Raw genomic sequence first — 19,995 nt, forward strand, 5'->3', positions numbered from 1 at the left:
AGAACTCAGACAGGTCAAACAGCCCGTGTTTTGACTGGTGCTCCTCACTGCGCCGGGGTGAGCCAGTGGACTGGACCTGAGTGAGTCCTGGACGCTAGGAACCTGCAGGCAAACAAGGCGCCCGCCGTTTCTGGCCTGATCTACGATAGCGTTCAATATTTCTCCTTGAGCTAGATGTGTGTTTGTGTGTGTGTGTTGGGGGGGGGGGGGGGGGGGGGGGGCACACATGGATGTGGTTTGAAAGCCCAGTTGAGCCAATAATTTTAGATTTCCAGATACAAAACAACCCCTTTTCAGACAGATTTATTTTAGGCCTCTCTCTTTACATTCAATATTGTGCAAACGGTGAAAACAGAAATATCTCAGTGTTAGCCAGAGCAGTTATGGAACGTGAGCCAATGGGGCAGGGGTGAACAGGAATATTACTAAATCATGAATTCATAGAAAAATAATTGTATAACCTTAGGTTCTGTAGTTTGGTCAAGCTTTGTTGGCTGGGGGAGGGGGGTTGCTGGTATAACTGCGTGTATACATGATGTGGACGATTTCACTCTGAACTCAAAATCTACAAAAATATACAAAAAGCCCATTCAGAATCAAGCGTCTATACTCCGCAGACCCACCTCGTATCTATAATCGTAATTTATTAAAAAATCTACCGAGAAAGGAGCTCGAAAAAAGAAAAAAAAAACATCCCTTCAGGCCTGCCCGTTATTTTGTTTCGTCTGGCAGACAGTGAGGCACCTGGGAAATCTGAGCTGACGTTTAGGAGCAAGTAGGAGAAAACGTAGATCGCTCTCTGAAGCTAATTAGGTCTGTGTCTATTACCAATCACTGGAACCTCCTCTGGAATACAATAGCCGGCCAAGAAATATATTTATCTTTCACGGGCGCAGGAGCGACGGGGGGAACAAGAAAGGTTCCAGTCTGAATATCACTCTCTACAAATTCCTGGGGAAAATGTATTGCGTAAAAATAGAGATCCATCCTCTCTCTCGGGCTCAGCGGAAATAACGTTTTATGACGAAGCCAACTGTCAAACACAAAAAACAAACAACAGCTTAGAAGATTTGGCCCCAATTACATAGTTTGTCCTTCTGCTTTAAAGACAAAGACGGGATCTTTGTTGATGAGCAGTTTCTTGGCATTCAGGGAAGGACTGGCCGTCTGTGAAGGGAAGGAAATAAAACGACATCGGAGAATACAACTTCTTGGAAAGGAACGCAGACTTGCTTTCTGTGTTCTGAACTCAGGCCACGAACAATGCAGTTGATACCTTACAAATAGCTTCTGAAGCTTAGTGTGTGATGTAAACGAGTAATAGGCCGACAGTCAGAGTTCTAATCATAAAATAAAAAATTGAGAAGTACACAAGTTGTACTTAGCTAGTATTTTTTCCTAATCAGTCCTATTGCACAGTGTTTGTAGTAACTGTCCCAAACCAACACGGTGGCGCCAAAGCTCCACATCATTGGTTGGGGTTAGATCACACGGCTTTAAAAAGCACACAGAAAAACACAGTAGTACCTACATATTTAAACTCACGGAAACTTTCAGCTACGTATTCAATTTCAATTTATTACACAGCAATACCTTTCATAGTCAAGAGCACATTGGTTGGTACATTACCTATCAACTACAGGGTAAAAAGAGGTAGCCTGGCTCTTTCAAGGTGCAACTCGATTGACTTGGTTACCAAAGGTTAAACTTAAAGGAGTTATATGCTTCAGTGCATTTGACATGTCCTTTGCAGGCAGTAACAGTTTCGATCGAATCTCTGTGCAAAAATATAATGTGATTCATTCATTTAATCAATGAATATATATATATATATATTTTCTCCATCATTCAGATTAACAAATTGCGATTATCAATATTATCAAACAATTCAAGAACAAGTTAAAAGTAATTGCACATATCAATACAGAACGTATATACAGTAACAATTAAAAGACAAACAGGATTGACAGTATCTGTATGAGATACAGTACTGACATACAGCAATACAGCTTTTGATTATTGTAATAAAAACATTTGTTAGTTAACCATTCATATTTATGAATGTTTTCATTTGTTGCATCCAATGCAAACATGGATTGTAGTATTGTAATGTCTCATTTGATCATTCTACTCAGATTATAAAACTAAGTCTAAGACTGAGAGGGCATGCTACATTAAACATGCAACCTCGTTCACCAGGTCAACTTTATAGCATTCCTCACTCATAACTAAACTATTACAATAACCCAAATGCCCCTATACATTCAAAGTAGTAGTACAAGATTCGGATGAAAACCCTACAAAAGGTGTGGAGGGGGGAGGGGGAAGGGGGGGGGGGTCATGACGACCCAGACAATCCCACAGAGGAACTGGATCATTGTGGAGACGATTACCATAGTTATCATCGCCGCGGAGACGGCTGGGCGGTTACTTGCTGTTCTTCATGCAGTAGCTGGAGTAAGAGCTACAGGCCTTCTGCATGTCGGTCAGAAAGGAGGGAACACCACTCTGGAGACACAGGAGAGACCAGCTGACTGACTGGAGACACAGGAGAGACCAGCTGACTGACTGGAGACACAGGAGAGACCAGCTGACTGACTGGAGACACAGGAGAGACCAGCTATCTGACTGGAGACACCAGCTGACTGGAGACACAGGAGACCAGCTATCTGACTGGAGACACAGGAGAGACCAGCTATCTGACCGGAGACACATAAAAGACCATCTATCTAACAGGAGACACAGGAGAGACCAGCTATCTGACTGGAGGCACAGGAGAGACCAGCTATCTGACTGGAGGCACAGGAGAGACCAGCTATCTGACTGGAGGCACAGGAGAGACCAGCTATCGGACTGGAGGCACAGGAGAGACCAGCTATCTGACTGGAGGCACAGGAGAGACCAGCTATCGGACTGGAGACACCAGCTGACTGGAGATACAGCAGAGACCAGCTATCTGACTGGAGGCACAGGAGAGACCAGCTATCGGACTGGAGACACCAGCTGACTGGAGATACAGCAGAGACCAGCTATCTGACTGGAGACATACAGAAGACCAGCTGACTGGAGACACAGACTTAGTCTTTGGAAGTATGCCCGGAAGGAAGCCTGTCCAGAATATTTAGACACAGCCTCAGTGAGTATCTGACCGTCATGGGTGAACTCTCACTGCAGTAGACACACCCAAGGCAGGAACCTCTGACATAATCTATGACAGGATATATGACATAGTCTTTTTAAGATGTACTCTGGCATTTTACTAGGACTAGTATGGTATGGTCCAGGACAACACTCACCTTGGCAGCCCAGTTGACCAGCCAGGTAGGGATCATACCCCCGGGGTTGTCAAAGTAGTTCATGAACACTAGAACAACAATAACGACACAAACAGCAACACTGACATACGGTCAACAAAGAAAGGGTTTCTTACATGATGGGATTGTTCTACAGCATTCTCCCTCTCAGTCAGTAACAGGTGGGCAGAAGAAACATCTGTGTCTGCGTTTCTCCAGCTGTTACACACACACACACGCACGTCATACCTTTGGTTCCGCATGCCCCGTCGGTCTCCATGGCTACAGTCTGTTTGTAGTCCTTGACCCTGAGCACCCCGCTCTTCTCCGGGCAGGGTGTCTCCGGGGCGCTCTTGGCTATCACCACCCAGATGCGCCGCCCCTCCACATCCAGGTCCCGGCGCTCCCTCACGTACACATACTGAGAGGGGCGGGGTTAAGGAAGCTTCTTCATTCCCACTGAGGGAGTATGGTGTTACTGAGAGGAACGAGGGTTAGAGTGGGGCGTCAAGGGGGGGAGAGACCCTGAGGAGACTAGAGAGGAACGAGGGTTAGAGTGGGGCGTCAAGGGGGAGAGAGACCCTGAGGAGACTAGAGAGGAACGAGGGTTAGAGTGGGGCGTCAAGGGGGAGAGAGACCCTGAGGAGACTAGAGAGGAACGAGGGTTAGAGTGGGGCGTCAAGGGGGAGAGAGACCCTGAGGAGACTAGAGAGGAACGAGGGTTAGAGTGGGGCGTCAAGGGGGAGAGAGACCCTGAGGAGACTAGAGAGGAACGAGGGTTAGAGTGGGGCGTCAAGGGGGGGGGGGGCAAGGTCTTTCTATGGCCTTGTGTTCAGATCAAATATGTAATAGGCAGACACAGATACAGGGGGGGCGGGGGGGGGGGGCAAGATCACCTCAGCGGGGGACAGGATCACCTCAGCGGGGGACAGGATCACCTCAGCAGGGGGCAGGATCACCTCAGCAGGGGGCAGGATCACCTCAGCAGGGGGCAGGATCCCCCCCCCCCCTTCCCCAGAAAAATCTCCAGCTGTGGGACTGTCTGTCTGAAGAGCAACACAGGGCTCACTTTACTAGTACTATAAAGCATTCTGCTGGTGTCACCTTACTACTTCCCTGGCCTTGTGTGTGTGTGCGTATGATAGGGAGAGAGACAGAGAGAGAGAGAGAGAGAGAGAGAGAGAGAGACAGAGAGAGAGACAGAGAGAGAGAGAGAGAGAGAGAGAGAGAGAGAGAGACAGAGAGAGAGAGAGACAGAGAGAGAGACAGAGAGAGAGAGTCTCAAAGCACCGCATTCCACATTCACACACATTCTGTACTTTAGCTGGGCTTGATTGAGCTTGCCTGGCACAACCCATGAAACCTATGGAATTGAATGGCTAATAATTAAACCTATTTTGACGACAAACCTACCTCCAGGGAAGACTGAAGCAAGCACACACAGTTTAAAGTGGAATGGATTCAGGGACTATATAATGTGTGATGTCTAGTGTGCAAGGATACATCTCTGTTGGATAGAGGGAAGGGGTACTTCACCTCCCAGTAGATGGCTCTCTGACCCTCATACTCCTTCTCATGCAGTTCTACACACACAAACACACACACACACACACAAAAGAGAATATAATATCAAGTAGTTCAAACTTAAAGCCATCAAAGCAAGAATGTTCTAGAACTACAAGCTTCTAGAATGCTGATCTGAGCCAACTGCCGAAACAAAAATACAGTCACACACAGAAATACAGTAGATATACAGTAACACTAGCATACATTACCCTACAGGTCACACATATCTAGAATACAGATATAGAGTACTCTGTACTGTACAGAAGACAGTACAGACCTACATTACAGTATGCATTGCATAAGACTCCAAACGGGGCTGCCCCCTCCTTCTAGAATAACCACAGAAGGTCAACACAGTCATATCTCTCTCTCTGGACATACCCCACCTTGAGTCCATAAATAATGGATTACTGTGTGTGTATAATGTCATTAGTCGAACACACACCCTTTGTTTTTCATTCAGACCGATCGGGTTGCATATCTGGTCACAGGTTTCAACCCAAATACACAAAGCAGAGGAAACTGGAGAGACCCCAAGGAGTCGGCCCGGGCGCCAGGTTGGCCGGGGCGCCAGGTTGGGTAACAAGCGTGGTGGTCTCCCCCCTCTCTGTGCTCTGTGACACACAGGCAGAACAACAAAGTTGGTCTCTCTGGGAGACGGTTGCTTGGATCGCTAGTGTTTTGTTGTTGTTGTTTTTTTAAGAAGGTCAGACCATGCCTGTGGAGGTTAATGGAGGCCACGGACTGTTAGGGTCATGGTCAGGGCTGGGGAGGGGGGGTCGATAACAGGGTTGGTTCAACCCAAGCAGGATGTCTGGGTGCCAGCGTAAGAGGTGGGACCTTGACGGTGGAACCCAGGTTTGCAAAAAGCCAACAATCGAAAGGGGATTAAATAGGTGACCACAACCCTAATCTACCTCAACCGCTGCAACAAAAAAAAAACATTTTGGGATGTATGATGTTTGAGGTACAGTGGACCAACATAGCTAGATACAGTGCTGCATGTGGAAAAAAAGAAGCTGTAGCCTACAGTACTGCAATAAACTGTGTAACGCTTTGCTACGGACGTTCATGATACCTCCCATAATCTTTTATATCCTGACTGCTCTGCAAGCTCTCCCTGGCAACAGTAAGCAGTGACGTTCACAGAATTCAAAGTCCTCATAAAAGCACACAACTGAGGCATCACTACGCAGCCATGAAACATTCATAAAACGCCAATTGGTCCACGTGTCTAGCTACACAACAGCTAGACGAGCTAAACTACAGTCTAGGACACACATTACCTTCAGTTACCATGGTGACTGGAGAACGGAAGAATGAATACAAGTCCCAGACAGATCTGCCGAAAAATATTAAGTTGTGGAGATTTTGTCAACAACTTCAATCACTTGTAATAGTGATCGCTGTTGCATTAAGAGGGTTATCTGAAGTAAACTTTAGAAGTGGGGGATGCTGTTTGAGGAGGCAAAAAGATACTGCCGATTTTTGAGCATCCCTGTGACGAAACCATACCTTTGACGTAACTGTCCCACTGCTTCCTATAGGCCAGGTCCATGTATACGTCAGCACACAGTTCCGGGGTACAGGTGGCCAGCACGCCGAACACCTTATACTCGTACAGACCGGTGTTCTGCAAACACACGAAACCCATTCTTTAATTCTCATTCAAGAAATCCTCATGCCACACCTAAAATATATTTCCCCATACACATGATTCAGATTGTTGCCAGTTGGAGACACGCCCTTGCTTCAGAGTTGAAACAGCCGGTGAATGTTTTATAGTTAGCTGGCTACACGGGAGGAAATGATCTGAACCAGATGTTTTAAAGTCTGTTCCTCGTTTAATTGATTAAACAAGCGAACACTTCTGGTTTCGAGGGCATCTCATCAGTATAGCATGTTCCTGTCAAAACTAGGTGAGCAAGGCATAAGCGTTTCCGCAGTCGAGCCCGCAGTGGGATATTTTGCTACAATTAGGCTACACCGGTTTCATTGACATGTAATAACCCAGTGCATCAACTGAGATAAAACTCCGTAGATGATTTCGATCCCAAACGAACACCATTTATCCCACCAACCAACGTTGCACCGTCTCACACAATCGTTAGTGAGGCTACATGAAATCTCACGCCAACACATCTTATTTTTCAATTTACCTTATCAAACCGTCGGTATATTTTAACTCCCATAGTCTCGGTGAAAAACTCCCAGCCTCCATCCAGCTGAGGTTCGTCCAGCTCTTTCCATGCCGATTGGAATTCCTCCTCTGTAAAGTGTAGCGACATGTTTTCAGAGACACTGGATCATGTGACCAACTAGTCTCGCACACCGTGCGTGCGTGAAGTGCGTCACGGAGAGGCATTCCTGCGTTATACTTAGAATCATATATTTTTGTGTAATGTTAGGGTTACCCTGGTACGTAGCTGCAGCTACATTGGGACATGTAGAAATAGTATGTAGTACAACCCCTAGCCTATTTCTCTCTCTCAATTCATAATGCTTTATTGACATGCTTGTTCAGGTTAAACATTGCTGGGAAACTGTGTCTCAACTCTCTATCCCTCTTTAAATTACGCGCGTGTGTGTGAGTTTGAGATCTCCGCCTGGACTGAAGAACGAACCGTGACAATGACCTTCCGGGATGTCTTGACTTGGTGAGACCCGCGAGTCTAACCAAAGAGCGGCCGGTCTGAGGTCTCCAGGTGTGTACACTTGGAACACGTTGCGGTCTTCTCCTGTGGACAGCTGTAGCCTAGCCGACCCCCCGTTTTTGCATCTCGCTTTGGGAAGCTTCCGCGTCTTTTGGGGGAAGGGACTTCCAGGGAGGAAGGAAGGAAGACACACGACAACAACACAGCCGGTTTTAAAGTGTCAGGTTAATAAAGACAGTATGCCTTCAAAGTTTATTGGAGGATATTCAGGCTGCTTAGGTGTGTGAGCTACACAGTGGTGGGCAGTTCAAGAGGTCGCAGTTTGGAATCCCCCCGTATTAAGCTTATTAAAGCGTCTGCTAACCAACAAATATTGTCATATCCTATATTATTAGGAGAATACAGACAGCTTGAAACCCAGATTGGGATACATGAGGCAGAGATTGCGTGTTCCTCCCTGACTTTCGTGCCAGGAGAACAGGGGTGTTCTTTTTTAATTCATCCAACACTTATTGCGCGTGTGCTTGGCCAATATTTGGAAGGTTCTGAAGCTGCATCAATCTTCCAGAAGTTGATAGCTGCATGAAGGTGGATACAGGTTGTGTATGTGCGCGCATGTGTATGAATAATTAGTTATGGGTAGCCTAGTTAATTTCCAACAGTGACCGTCCTCCCCCATCACCCCACCCCTGCAGCCAAACCTACACCCTACGTGCAGGCTTCTCTACGAGATGACCGATCGTCAAGCAGTCTTAGTTTTACACGAGAGGAAACACACGGGGCACAGCCGTACGGGAGTCAAATTCCAACTCCGAGCTTAACGCGGCGATCTGCAAACGGACCTCAGGAACGGGAGAGAAACTTCGTCGCGGAGGTTCACGGACACGTTTTTAGACTTATTTAGTTTAGTTCATTTATCTATGAACTTTGATTTGGAATGAGAATTCTTCAGTGGTTTATTCTTCAATGTGCTGATCAACTTTGTGGAACAGCGTGTGATGGAAAACGCAGACAAGGTAAATTGCCTCTATCCCAGACCGCTGTCTGTCAAGTTTTAAGTACATTTCTTAAAACGAAAATGCCTAATTAAAGCAGGGCATTTTTGCCGTTTTTTGTGTGTGCATTTTCGAAGCTACACTTTGGAAATTAACCCAGGCCAACGTCTTTTGGAAATATAAACCGTTAGTTAAATTATTTTAAGTGTTGCATGATGCTTTGCCTGTTTTCGAATCATGTTTGTAGATTATGGCGATTATAAATATACAGTTGTCGGTGAATTAGTCAGTGTTGACATGCTGTAATTAGACTTTTAAAAAGTAGCCTACTTGGGAAAACATTGACAACAACACAACTCTCTAGTTTAGGATAGCTACCCTTCCACCGGTTGGTTACCATGGTAATTAGAATTCCATACATGTAGCCTAAAAACACAGATTAAACACATTCTAAAATAGATTAGAATGCTATTGTAGCTATTCGTAACTTTAGAAGGGCCATCTCAAAACTTTAGGACCTGAAAAAAGAAAATGTATACAGGGAATATAATTGTTACTAAAGGTTCACTTCTTGTAGGCTATAGGCTGAAGGTTTGTATTGATTCTTGTGCACATTGCTTTTAGGCAAACTGTAGGCTATAAAGGACTTTTAAACGATGCGTGCGTAGAATGATGATACAAAGGGAATACTGCATGTGCAAAGTTTGCGGAATTAGTGTAAGAACCACCTCTGCTTGTGAAATTGCTGATGATTTTGAAGGCTCTCGCGTTTCACCCAGCAGTTTATAATGTCATCTCCCGCGCTCTCCAGGGAATGTGGCAGCTCGTGCTGCGCTGACTTTCCTGCGTCATCCGGACCATTTCTGCCTCGGGGGGAAGGGGGGGGGGGCGTAGAGGGCTAGCAGGGTGTAATATGTGAAGCAATCATTTCACAATTCATTTCAAATCAAAAAGAAGGATCTCCATAGGGATCTTTGGATTGCGTTATCCAGTTTGCCGGGTTTTGACATGAGGAAGGAAACTGAAACATTGAACCCCTGACCTATTTCCACCATACCTAACTTGAACTAACTCCGCAATACAGACCCTTGACCTCCTTCCACAATACATAACTTGACCCTTGACCCTTCTCCACAATACCTGACCTGACCCTCGACCCGTATTCTCAATACCTAACCCGACCCTTAACCCCGTATCTTCACCTAGATTGTGACCTGCTGACCGTGAGAGCGTCCATCGAGGACCCATCTGAGGGTTCCACCCCAACGACACCCTCATGCTGGACGTGGCCATGCCCGAGGACCCAAACTCCGTCGCCATGACAGTCCCCACCGCCCCCGAGAGAGTTCTTGTGGAGAAGCCCGCCGGAAACGCCAACGACCCTTCCTCCCCCGTCGCCGCGGAGACGCCGTCCACAACCGTGCCGCTCGTCAACGAGATCCAGCTGACCGCCGCCACCGGGGGGGCGGAGCTCTCCTGCTACCGGTGCACGGTGCCGTTCGGCGTGGTCATCCTCATCGCGGGTGTGGTGGTGACGTCCGTGGCTTACAGCTTCAACTCCCACGGTTCTACCATCTCCTACTTCGGTCTGGTGCTCCTCTCTGCTGGGCTTGTTCTGCTGGCGGCTAGCGTGGTCTGCTGGAAGGCCAGGATGGAGAGGAAGAAGGAGAGGCGGAGGGAGAGTCAGACCGCCCTGGTGGCTCACAGGAGAATCCTCTTTGCCTAAGTGAGGGCAAAGAAAAGTTTGCGAAGTTCTGTTGAAACCTGGGTGGGGGAGGGGGGGAGGGAGGAAAGAAAACTAACAACAAAAACATACTCTCTACTCTTTGTTTTAAATAACGATGCTCCCCGAGTTGAAGACAAGGAACCCGGACAGAGGATGAATGAGACGGAAGGGATGTGAGATCCACGCAGCTGGGGGGATGCAGTGGTGAGAGCGCGGGGCCCTGGACTCAGTGTCGGGCCTCTGAGGATCGTTCTAAATGAGGTCACAATGAGAATCCTTCAGCAGCTGGAGCAGATGTCGTCATGGCGCACCGTGAAGCTGTGTCATGCATGACGGAGTGTGCCGTGGACTATCTGTCTCCGAGGTTACAGCACCACGGTCTGCCGTCATTTTCACATCCATCAAACGGACTGCAGCTAGGCTAACATACAACAGCTATGCTAACAGACTGCGGCTAGCACATTAGACTGTCTGCATCAATGCTAATATACTCTGTCTAAGGCTAACAGACTACAACTTGGCTTACTGACTGGGGCTGGGCCACATCTGGTCATCTGGGCAGTCTGCCAAAATGAATTTATCAGAATTAAGACAACTAGTGCACAGTGCCCGTGATGCAGTTGGTGCAATGTCAGTGAAACACACAAATACAGATTACTTGAACTATAGCACACACACACAGATTCCTGGAAATAGAGATAGGTCACAGTGCCCGTGACGATGTCAGTGACACGCACAGATGTCTGTAATTATAGATAGATAGTGCAGTGCCCGTGATGCAGCTGGTGATAACAGTTCTTCTTAGTGGCTTTGGTACCTATATTTCTCAGATCACAAATTCAATTCTCTGTCATCTCTGAAGTACTTGTTGAACTTAATCTACTCTGGTCACTTATGCACATCATAAAAGCAATTTCTCATTATTTTAAACAAATTGCCAATGCTCTTGTACATTCATGCAAATGACAATGTAGCCTTCATTTGTCTACTGTTTCCTACGTTATCAATTGCTTATGTCATGTTGATCAAAATGTATTATATTGGTTGTCATACCATAAGTTGTCATACCACCACAAACATCTTGACATGTAGTTCATAACAGAAGTCATTACGTGCACAATGGTTTAGCCCGTTGTCATAATAGTAGACCTAACTCACCATACAGCGCTTTCATGTACAGGTCTGCCTTAGAGGTGTTTTCTATGTTTACATAAACATTTGTATTTTTTCCTTTGTGCTATGCAATGCTGTAAAATTGGCTTGAATTTTCTGTATCGCATTCACATAAATAAGACACGACAACTGACCGAGGAGACTAAATTCGTACGAACATTGTTCCTGTCGAATGCCCGTCAATGCCCGCGGCACTGACATACTCACACACACACACACACAGAGATTCCTGGCATTATCAGAGAGATCCCCATAGAACAAAACCTGTGATGGGAAGTGTCTCATTGATGTAGTGTTGCAAAACGCAGCGTCTGGAAGCAATATGAGACAGAGGAGGAGGAGGGAGGACATGGGGGAACGTTGTGGTTTTGAAAGCCAAAAGGAAAGAATAAAAGGGATGAATGAGAAAATCCCGGACGATTAATCAGATCTTTGTACACATGTACAGTAGATTCCTCAAAGATACACATCTGTTGCAAAGTGTAAGATGCATATTTTTACTGTTTAGATATTTGAGTGGCGGCTATGGTACGTGTCTTGATATGTTTTTTAGCTCTGTCGTTTGAGCATTTGACTTTATATCAAGAGGTTGCAAGCTCAAATTTCCCTCTGTGCACCCTTTCAGACAAAAGTGTCCGCTAATTAATATTTGATTTGTCACGGTGACTGGCCAGCCCCGGGATATGGACATTATAACTCTCATAAGATTATCACTGACACAATTACATTGTATTTCTTTGAAGTCTAGACTATAAATGTATTATCTTAAAATCTGACAAGCTGTATTTATGGCACACAGTACTTACTTTAGTATGTATGAAATAATATGTATGTGTGAGTATTATGAAGAGAAATTATTAAAGTCGTGGATGTGAGTTAGCTTTCTCTGTAAGCACTTTGAACCACACTTTCAATGCTATCAATTTTCAATTCATTGAAATTCATTCAATTCATTCTATTCATCGTTATCAACTACATTAATTGTTTTGTCATCTGTCTTCAACATGGTCTGTGCAGTATCAATTCATTATTTGAGGGTTGTTTCAACCCGTCTAGAGAGTTGAATTTAATTTTTTATCATAACCTTTTGTTTGTCTGTTACTTCTCTGATGACTTAAATTGAGATGACATCAATTGTTAATTGTTCATCAAGAGGCTCAATAAACCACCATCAATATTTAACAGTTTAATTAGTCTCGGGTGTCATTGGGGAGGGTGTCTTGAGGACTTTCGCATGCATAAAATCTCAATATCCTCTGTTTCATTGTGTTGTCCTCTTGATCTAGAGGTAAACACTTGATTGTCAGGTAGGAAACCTGGGTTTGATCCATACTGGTCAAATGGGCTCAGCTGATAAATCGCTTCCTCATGCTGTTACATAAAGCCTTTAATGTTGCACGCTGTGTAAGACAAGGAAAACGCTGCTCTGACCGAGAGCCATGAGGTGTGTGTGTGTGACTGTGTCTTTGTGTGTGTGACATTAACATTCAGCACTGAATGGAAGGAAGCTGTTAGTCTCTGTAATGACGCACACTCCAGACTTCAGTCCCAGCCAGAGGTTCCATTGTGTGTCCACACATTCACCACTGGCTCGGGTCTTTGTCAATTGTTTTGACTGACCGAAAGTCGCGGACAGGTTTAAAACAAACTGTTGCGTGCATTTCTTTTCAGATAGCAGTAAAAAAAAACAATACACGAATAATACTAGTAGCTTTCTCCTTTCTACAGTGTCAAACTGTGTATCTTATCACAGCTGGGAACTCTGTATGTGCGCCCCAACTATGGACTCATCCCAGCCTAGACCCAGTCGGTTCAACCCTCTTACATTCATGTCTGTAATTTTTTACTTAATCCTGACAACAGTTTATATACAAGCAAGGGATATGCTGTCCCAGTCACCGTCAGTATAACATTCAATTCATACAAGTGACATCAGCGATCACCCAGGTAGATCGCATACTGTACAAACACATTCCTTTCTACTTTTCAGGCTCATGCAGACATTTGTATACATATACTTATTAGAGAGGGAGGCATACAAAGAGAGAGAGAGGTACAGAGAGGGAAAGTGAGAGAAACTGTGGATACAAATACAGGTACAGAGAGACAGAGAGGAAGAGAGAAAGAGAGAGAGCGAGACAGAGAGAGAGGAAGAGAGAAAGAGAGAGCGAGATAGAGAGAGAAAGAGAAAGGAAGAGAGAGATAGAGCGAGACAGACAGAGAGGAAGAGAGAGAGCGAGACAGAGTGAGAAGAAGAGAGAGACAGAGATAAGTAAGTCCCTTTACCCCACACAGTTCTGAGAGGTAAGAGGATGAGGAAGACCTCTCCTGTTTGACTCTGTCAGAAATAACCAGGTCCCGGAGCATGTATTAATAGACAGCATATGCGTTGCTATGCATCCCAGTGACACCAGACACTACAACTACATGGAGGCTTGCGTAAGAGGAGCACCTGTACATCACTAGGCCTCAGTGGGGGAAGGTGAGAGACCTGGTGGGTAAGGAAAGGAGGGAGAGGGGGAGTCCTGGGGGGGGGGGGGGGAGCTGCAGGGAGTTGGGGAACATGGGGATAGTTGGAGGGGGTGGGTTTAAGGTGCAGTGTTTCCCAATTCAAAATCTCAAAACTCCCAACAGAGCCAGTTATTTTAATTGAATTGAAGTCCAGCCGGGATCTGGGGTCATGGCGTGTCTGTTTGGAGCCAAGACAGGATAAGCACAATTAAAGATAATGAGCTGGATGTTACAGGGATCCTGTACAGTCAGCTGAACTAGACCAGAGCCTGGAGAGACTGTGGAGAAGTGGTTGAATGGGACTAACAGCTGGAGATTCCTCTAGACTCCAGAACCCATGGAGAAAGCTTCCGTTTTGCAGGATTACCTTGAATGACCTAGAACAGACCAACTTTCAGGATTCCGTGATCTCTCTGTGAGGTCACCCTGGCCTCAGTCCACAGATGTAGTGGGGGAGGTTCGGAGCCCTCGTGACGAGGAGGTCCTCTAGGTCTTGCGTTAGACTCTTGTGCTAGGTGAGTGAGACACACAGGTTTGATCCCAGAAGTTTCCCACTCTCTGGTGGAACCCTGTTAGTGCCAGCCTTTGTTGCTGTGCCAGTGTCCTGGATGTGTGAAGTGCTGCCCACTGCTTCTCCAGGGGCCTGCCTGCCAGCCCCTCCCTGTCCTGTTCTCATTACCTACCTACTTGATCTAGTCCAAATCTGTCCTGAGCCTTACAACCCAAACTATTGTTTTGGTTTTGTTCGATTCCCACACACTCTCAGACTCACCACAGGTCTCCCCTCCCTTCCACTCATTTTATTCAGACGAAACATTCTCCCCGATCCAGATTCCTATCTGGGCTGGCTGGACCAGGACTAAACCCAGAGCCCAGCACTGGGCCCATGGTGCGGATCAGCCCCGGGGCCGCTCGGCTGTGTCAGATGCCTGGGCTGTGTTGGATCCCCGGGGGCCAGCCCTTCCTGTCCACCCCGCTGGCCTTCCCTTCCTGACCAGGAAGTCTCAGAGTGTCGCGGGGGCTCTTTGTTGTTGTGTGCACCTCCTGCGAGCTCGACGGCTGATGTGGTTCAGAAGCTTTCTCCTCGTTAGGCGTCCATCAAGCATGGTTAACCAGAGAGATGAGATGAATTCCGAAAACTCTCCAGCTAACTTGTTCTAGAACACCCATCAGGTGAACTCTAGAACTCCCCAGCTCCTTCTTGCATTTGGATAACTCTTGAACTCTCCAGCTAGCTTGTTCTAGAACACCATGACGAGATCTTCGGAACTCCCTTGCCAGCTCCTTCTGGACCTCACTAAAGAGAACTCTAGAACTCCCCATTTAGCTCTGGAAAACAGTTGTAGAGCGTTCCAGCGACTCAAGACAGGGAAAGGGCCTTGGAGACCCTCCACCCCCACCGGACTCAGACTATCTTATCCCTCTGGCCGGGCTGTGAAAACAGCACAGCTATCGCTGCTGTCAGCCTGAGGTGCTGCTAACCCTCTGCTTGGTGTCAGGACCAGACTCCAGCAGGAACAGCAGCGAACCTCTCCCTCTTCATCGCGTCCACTCCAGGAAATCTGCTTTCACTCTGCCCTGTCAGCTCTGTGCCAAACGCCCGGCATTGGGAAACGCAGGGCGGAATTGTTTGTTAATCAATGATTCATCGCTTTTCGGTCTTGATGTATCGGTTTCTCCTCTCCAGCCCTTCCTGATACCACTCGCAGATTCTTTCGTGCTTTCTCTGTTCGTTACACATGACACACACAAACACGTGTACTCATGCAGTACACACACACACACGCAATCAATTGTTGTCTCTCTCCCACACATTTTGATGTTTCCCAAATGCACACGCACACTCGTAAAAAAATAATCACTTGAGGATTAGCTGCTGTCGACTGACTTGTTTGCAGCATTTTGGCAAATGCATGCGTAGTCCACACACCATGCTGTTGAAATTACACTTGTCATGTGTTTCCAAAACCCACAGAAAAGATGATAACCAGTCACATGATTGATACCACACCACAAAACCAGAGACAGCTTGAATACAAAGGCATGCCTTACAGTCAGTTACTTATTAACTGCACATCTGAAGCTACAGTATAGCTAAATCTATAGTATAAATGTCTTCAGAGAAGATGCTTTCATCCATAGTAATGCACAGGGGGATTCTAACCTGTGATCCCTAGATATGCAGTCAAGTGCTCTACCACTGAGACATGCCCATATCACTGTTCGTGTAAACGGATGTACAATCGGGCCTGCAGCTAATGCTACAGTATTGCTAAAGATGCAGTACTAAAATATCTAAAGCTATCTCATCCTCATCAGTGTAAGTACAGTTAAAGCTACAGTATACAGTGCAGTTAATGCCACAGTGCAGCGAACGCTACGATATGTTTCAAACTACAGTCCACCTACAGTATATTTAAAGCTACGGTAGATGTTCAAAGTTATAGTGCTAACGCTACAGTGCAGCTAACATTATGATGTAGCCGATACTATAGCACAACTAAAACTAGAGCTTTCTTATCGGTGTAGACTCCGGTGAAGGAGACCAAGGTGTTCCAAGCGGGCTTTCCAGGATCATATTCCTGCTCGTGTGCCAAGAAACGTCTTGGCAGGCACAAGCGGCCTTTTCCAAATGAAGCGAGTAACTGCAAAGGTTGGGACAGGAAATGAGAAGGTGTGTCCGCGGCCCTCGTGGCGCGGGTCGTGATCCGAACGCCGTGATGTCATGGGAAGAAGCCGCTTCGGCCTTTCATCTGAACAGCTGGACGACTTCACCGAAACAGAACTCAGCTTCATAGGTTTCCTCTGCTGGTTCCGCAGTCCATCTCAAGCCCATTTCAGATCTGGGGGTCACCATGGGAACAAGCCATCCTTTTGGAATGCTTTGTGTGTTCTGGAGTGTTCTTTCATTCGGGTTCTGAGAGTGTTCACATGCTAGCGGAACTCTGCATTGCTTTCATGAATGCAGGAGAATGTTGAATCACAGACAATCCGTCAGACAACGAACAAGTTGCTTCCACTTTAAGGAAGGAGGAGGGAGAGAAAGAGAGGCGAGGAAGGAGAAAAGGAGGAGGAGAAAAGAGGAGAGGAGGGGGTAGGGGAAAGGAATAGAGGAGAGGAAATGGAGGAGGGATAGAAAGAGAGGAGACCAAGGGAGAAGGGGTAGGGGACGAGGAACAGAAGGGTGGAGGGGTAGAGGGCTGGACGCAGAACGAAAGATTGGGTAAGAGCAGAAGAGAGGGAGGGAGATGGGAAACAGTGTGTGTGTGTGTGCGCGCGTGTGTGCGTCTTTAATAGGGTTTGGAGGCGTCACTGAGCATGTCCCTAATCCTCCATAGACATTCCTCCGGACGCTGCCTAGCAAGGCAGCACAAGCGTGTGAGTGTGTGTGTGTGTGTGTGTGTGTGTGGGTCCCAGCATGCCTGATGCCGTCCCAGGTCACCATCTAGGGGACACGGCCAGGGCATCTGCTTTAACTGCTCCCCTCTGACTTAACACTGCACCCAATGAGGCCTGCTCAGAGCTACACTCCCTCCCTCCCTCCCTCTTACTCTCTCTCTCCTTAACACACATGCACAGACACACACGTGCCTCGTAAACAGGGCCCCTCTCTCCCTCCTAAGCCACAAACACATGGTGGGCCTCTCTCTCTCTCCCTCTCTGTACCACAAGGATCCTAGACTAATATTTCCCTTATGTCCAGTAAAGTGGCCTTCCCTTTCCCTGTAGAGTTCTCTACAGCCTGTCTGAGAAGACAAAGAGAGGGGGATGAGGAGTTGTGTGGACACACAAAATGACTGGAGTGTTGAGGTGTTTCATATTGAAAGACTGCACTGAAGTTTGGATATTTATGTAGCTGTGTGTGTGTGTGTGTGTGTATGAGACTGCTGTATGTCTGTGAGTGTGTGAGGCGGTCAGGATGTCTGTGATCAGGGAGGGGCACGCTGTGAAGATAAACAAACACGAGGAGGAGTTGTGTCTCTGTCCTTCGAGAGGAGGGGGTGATGGGAGGGAGAGATAGATGGAGAGAGAATGAGAGAGAGAAAAAGGGAGAGAAGCCTGACTTGTCCCAAGGCAAAAGTAGCACTGCTGTAACTTGACATCAATTAAGTTACAATAATCCATTGACAAGGTCAATGACTCCAGCCCTGGTCAATGGGTCAGGTCAGGTCAATAAATAATAATTATGGTCTGTAAATTAATTATAATGTATTCATCAAGAGCTGATTCTTTTATCATAATGACGTAGAGCTCAGAGGGAGTATTGATGCTGTATCCTCTTGACCTGGAGTCAAGTGCCCTAACCACTGAGCTACACCCTCCTCTTGAAACTCAGATATATGTACTGTAGTGTGGCTCAGTGGTTAGTGGGGAGGTCAAGGCTGGGGCTGAGTTTCTCCCTTGCAGGTTTGTCCTGCACCTCAGTGCCCCCCCACCCCCCACCCTACCCCCACCTCCCACCCCACCCCACCCCCCTCAGGAGAAACCCTGGCACCACTCCTACCAGCGGGGAAGATCTGTCTTCCTGATAGGGCCAGGATTGACCCCACCCACGGGCACGACACCGACAGACAAACCAAATATATCCTCCCTTCTAATCATTCCTGAGGAACACAACAGCAAAACATCCTCTCCTCTCCTTCCCTCCCATCCTCCTCCTCTTCTCTCCCCCATCCTCTCCTCTCCCCCTCTCCTCTTTTGACCTCTCATCTAATTTTCTTTGCTGAAAGATCGATTATTTCAAGGTCTGTAATCTATGGAGATTTTAAGTATCCGTTTGTGACTCAGTAGTGCGGGGGAGTGTGTGAGTGGGGAAGTCAGAGTGTAGGTGTGTGTGTGTAGGTGTGTGTGTGCGTGCATGTGTGTGTGTGTTTCTTTCTGCCATGTATCCAGTGTGTTGACGGTGTGCTTGTCCCCTGTGTGGACTCTGGGTCAAAGGTGACAATCCTCTGCTGCTTGGTGTTCATGTCTCACTGTTCCCCACTGCCCTCTGCTGGTGAACTGAGTTTACTGCTGCTGGGGTCTGTGTTCACGATCTACTTACTACACCATCGACCCCTAAATAGCAGCAGAGACAGAGATAGTGATAGTGATCATGTACAGTCTTATACTTACGTGTGCCTACTTTTGTGTACAGTATATGTATGTATGTATATACGGACTGATACATTTATTTATTTGATCTATAGTATTTACATATATATATATGAGGATGTATAGGTTGGTGTATATGCTTCCCCTCCCCTGACAATGTTTGAGAGAGTATGTGTGTATTTCACAGAGATTACTGACTTGAGAGAGGGACAGAGAGAGAGAGAGGAAAGGCCGGAGGGAGGGAGGAAAGAAGGGAAAAGAGGAGGAGGGGGCAGGCTGACAGTGGTAATCCCTTCCTGATACCTAACTAACCCTTCTAGCTCGCTAGCGTTGAGTTAGAGAGAGAGAGGGAGGGAGAGAGAGGGAGAGATAGAGGGAGGGAGAGAGAGGGAGAGAAAGGGAGAGAGCAAAAGGGACAGAGAGACAGAGACAGAGAGAGAGAGAGAGATAGAGAGAGAGAGAGAGAGAGAGAGAGAGAGAGAGAGAGAGAGAGAGAGAGAGAGAGAGAGAGAGAGAGAGAGAGAGAGAGAGAGAGAGAGATAGAGAGAGAGTGTTTGTGTTCTCAGACCTGGCACAAAATAAAATGTTAATACTACCAAGGGATCAAAACTTCCTACAAATATCTGACTGGGTAAACGTTCCCAATAAGTAAACAAACTACTGTTTAATCACAGCAGATAGAGGCCAGTCAGAACCCAGGGAGAAAACTAGAAACAGCTGCAGAGAGAGAGAGAGAGAGAGAGAGAGAGACAGAGAAAGAAAGAGAGAGAGAGAGAGAGAGAGAGAGAGAGAGAGAGAGAGAGAAAGAGAGAGACAGAGAGAGAGAGAGGGAGAGAGAGAGAGAGAGAGAGAGAGAGACAGAGACAGAGACAGAGAAAGAGAGAGAGAGAGACAGAGAGAGAGAGAGAGAGAGAGAGAGAGAGAGAGAGAGAGAGAAAGAGAGAGACAGAGAGAGAGAGAGGGAGAGAGAGAGAGAGAGAGAG

At 46.7% G+C, this 19,995-nt stretch overlaps 2 protein-coding genes across 3 annotated transcripts; one reads left to right on the plus strand and one right to left on the minus strand.

Moving 5' to 3' along the window:
* Positions 1–1,558: 1,558 nt before the first annotated feature.
* Positions 1,559–7,172, minus strand: pctp (phosphatidylcholine transfer protein). Its single transcript, XM_084677848.1, has 6 exons — positions 7,019–7,172; positions 6,375–6,492; positions 4,797–4,876; positions 3,543–3,714; positions 3,297–3,364; positions 1,559–2,508 (listed from the first exon to the last, which is right to left on the minus strand). The coding sequence occupies exons 1-6, from the start codon at positions 7,145–7,147 to the stop codon at positions 2,428–2,430; spliced, it is 648 nt and encodes a 215-aa protein (XP_084533974.1). The 5' UTR covers positions 7,148–7,172; the 3' UTR covers positions 1,559–2,427.
* Positions 7,173–7,302: 130 nt separating this feature from the next.
* tmem100a (transmembrane protein 100a) lies at positions 7,303–12,597 on the plus strand. Of its 2 annotated transcripts, none has more exons than XM_084677849.1 (2): positions 7,303–8,529; positions 9,715–12,597. In XM_084677849.1, exon 2 carries the CDS (start codon positions 9,785–9,787, stop codon positions 10,232–10,234), a length of 450 nt encoding a protein of 149 aa, XP_084533975.1. In that variant the 5' UTR covers positions 7,303–8,529; positions 9,715–9,784; the 3' UTR covers positions 10,235–12,597. The 2 variants fall into 2 exon arrangements, with proteins under 2 accessions (XP_084533975.1, XP_084533976.1); XM_084677850.1 differs by having other exon boundaries at positions 7,303–7,564.
* Positions 12,598–19,995: the final 7,398 nt, after the last annotated feature.

This window comes from Hypomesus nipponensis, chromosome 17 (assembly GCF_054491055.1).
Source record: "Hypomesus nipponensis isolate SF chromosome 17, ASM5449105v1, whole genome shotgun sequence".
Classification (NCBI taxonomy): domain Eukaryota; kingdom Metazoa; phylum Chordata; class Actinopteri; order Osmeriformes; family Osmeridae; genus Hypomesus; species Hypomesus nipponensis.

Bases quoted from the DNA above. Each gene is read 5' to 3' on its own strand.
- pctp (XM_084677848.1), bottom strand. From the start codon at position 7,147: ATGTCGCTACACTTTACAGAGGAGGAATTCCAATCGGCATGGAAAGAG. The intron at 4,877-6,374 runs GTATGGTTTCGT...TTGTGTGTGTAG, and splicing joins GTGGGACAGTTACGTCAAAG to AACTGCATGAGAAGGAGTAT. The intron at 3,365-3,542 runs GTATGACGTGCG...TTGTTGTTCTAG, and splicing joins CGGGGCATGCGGAACCAAAG to TGTTCATGAACTACTTTGAC.
- tmem100a (XM_084677849.1), top strand. From the start codon at position 9,785: ATGCTGGACGTGGCCATGCCCGAGGACCCAAACTCCGTCGCCATGACA.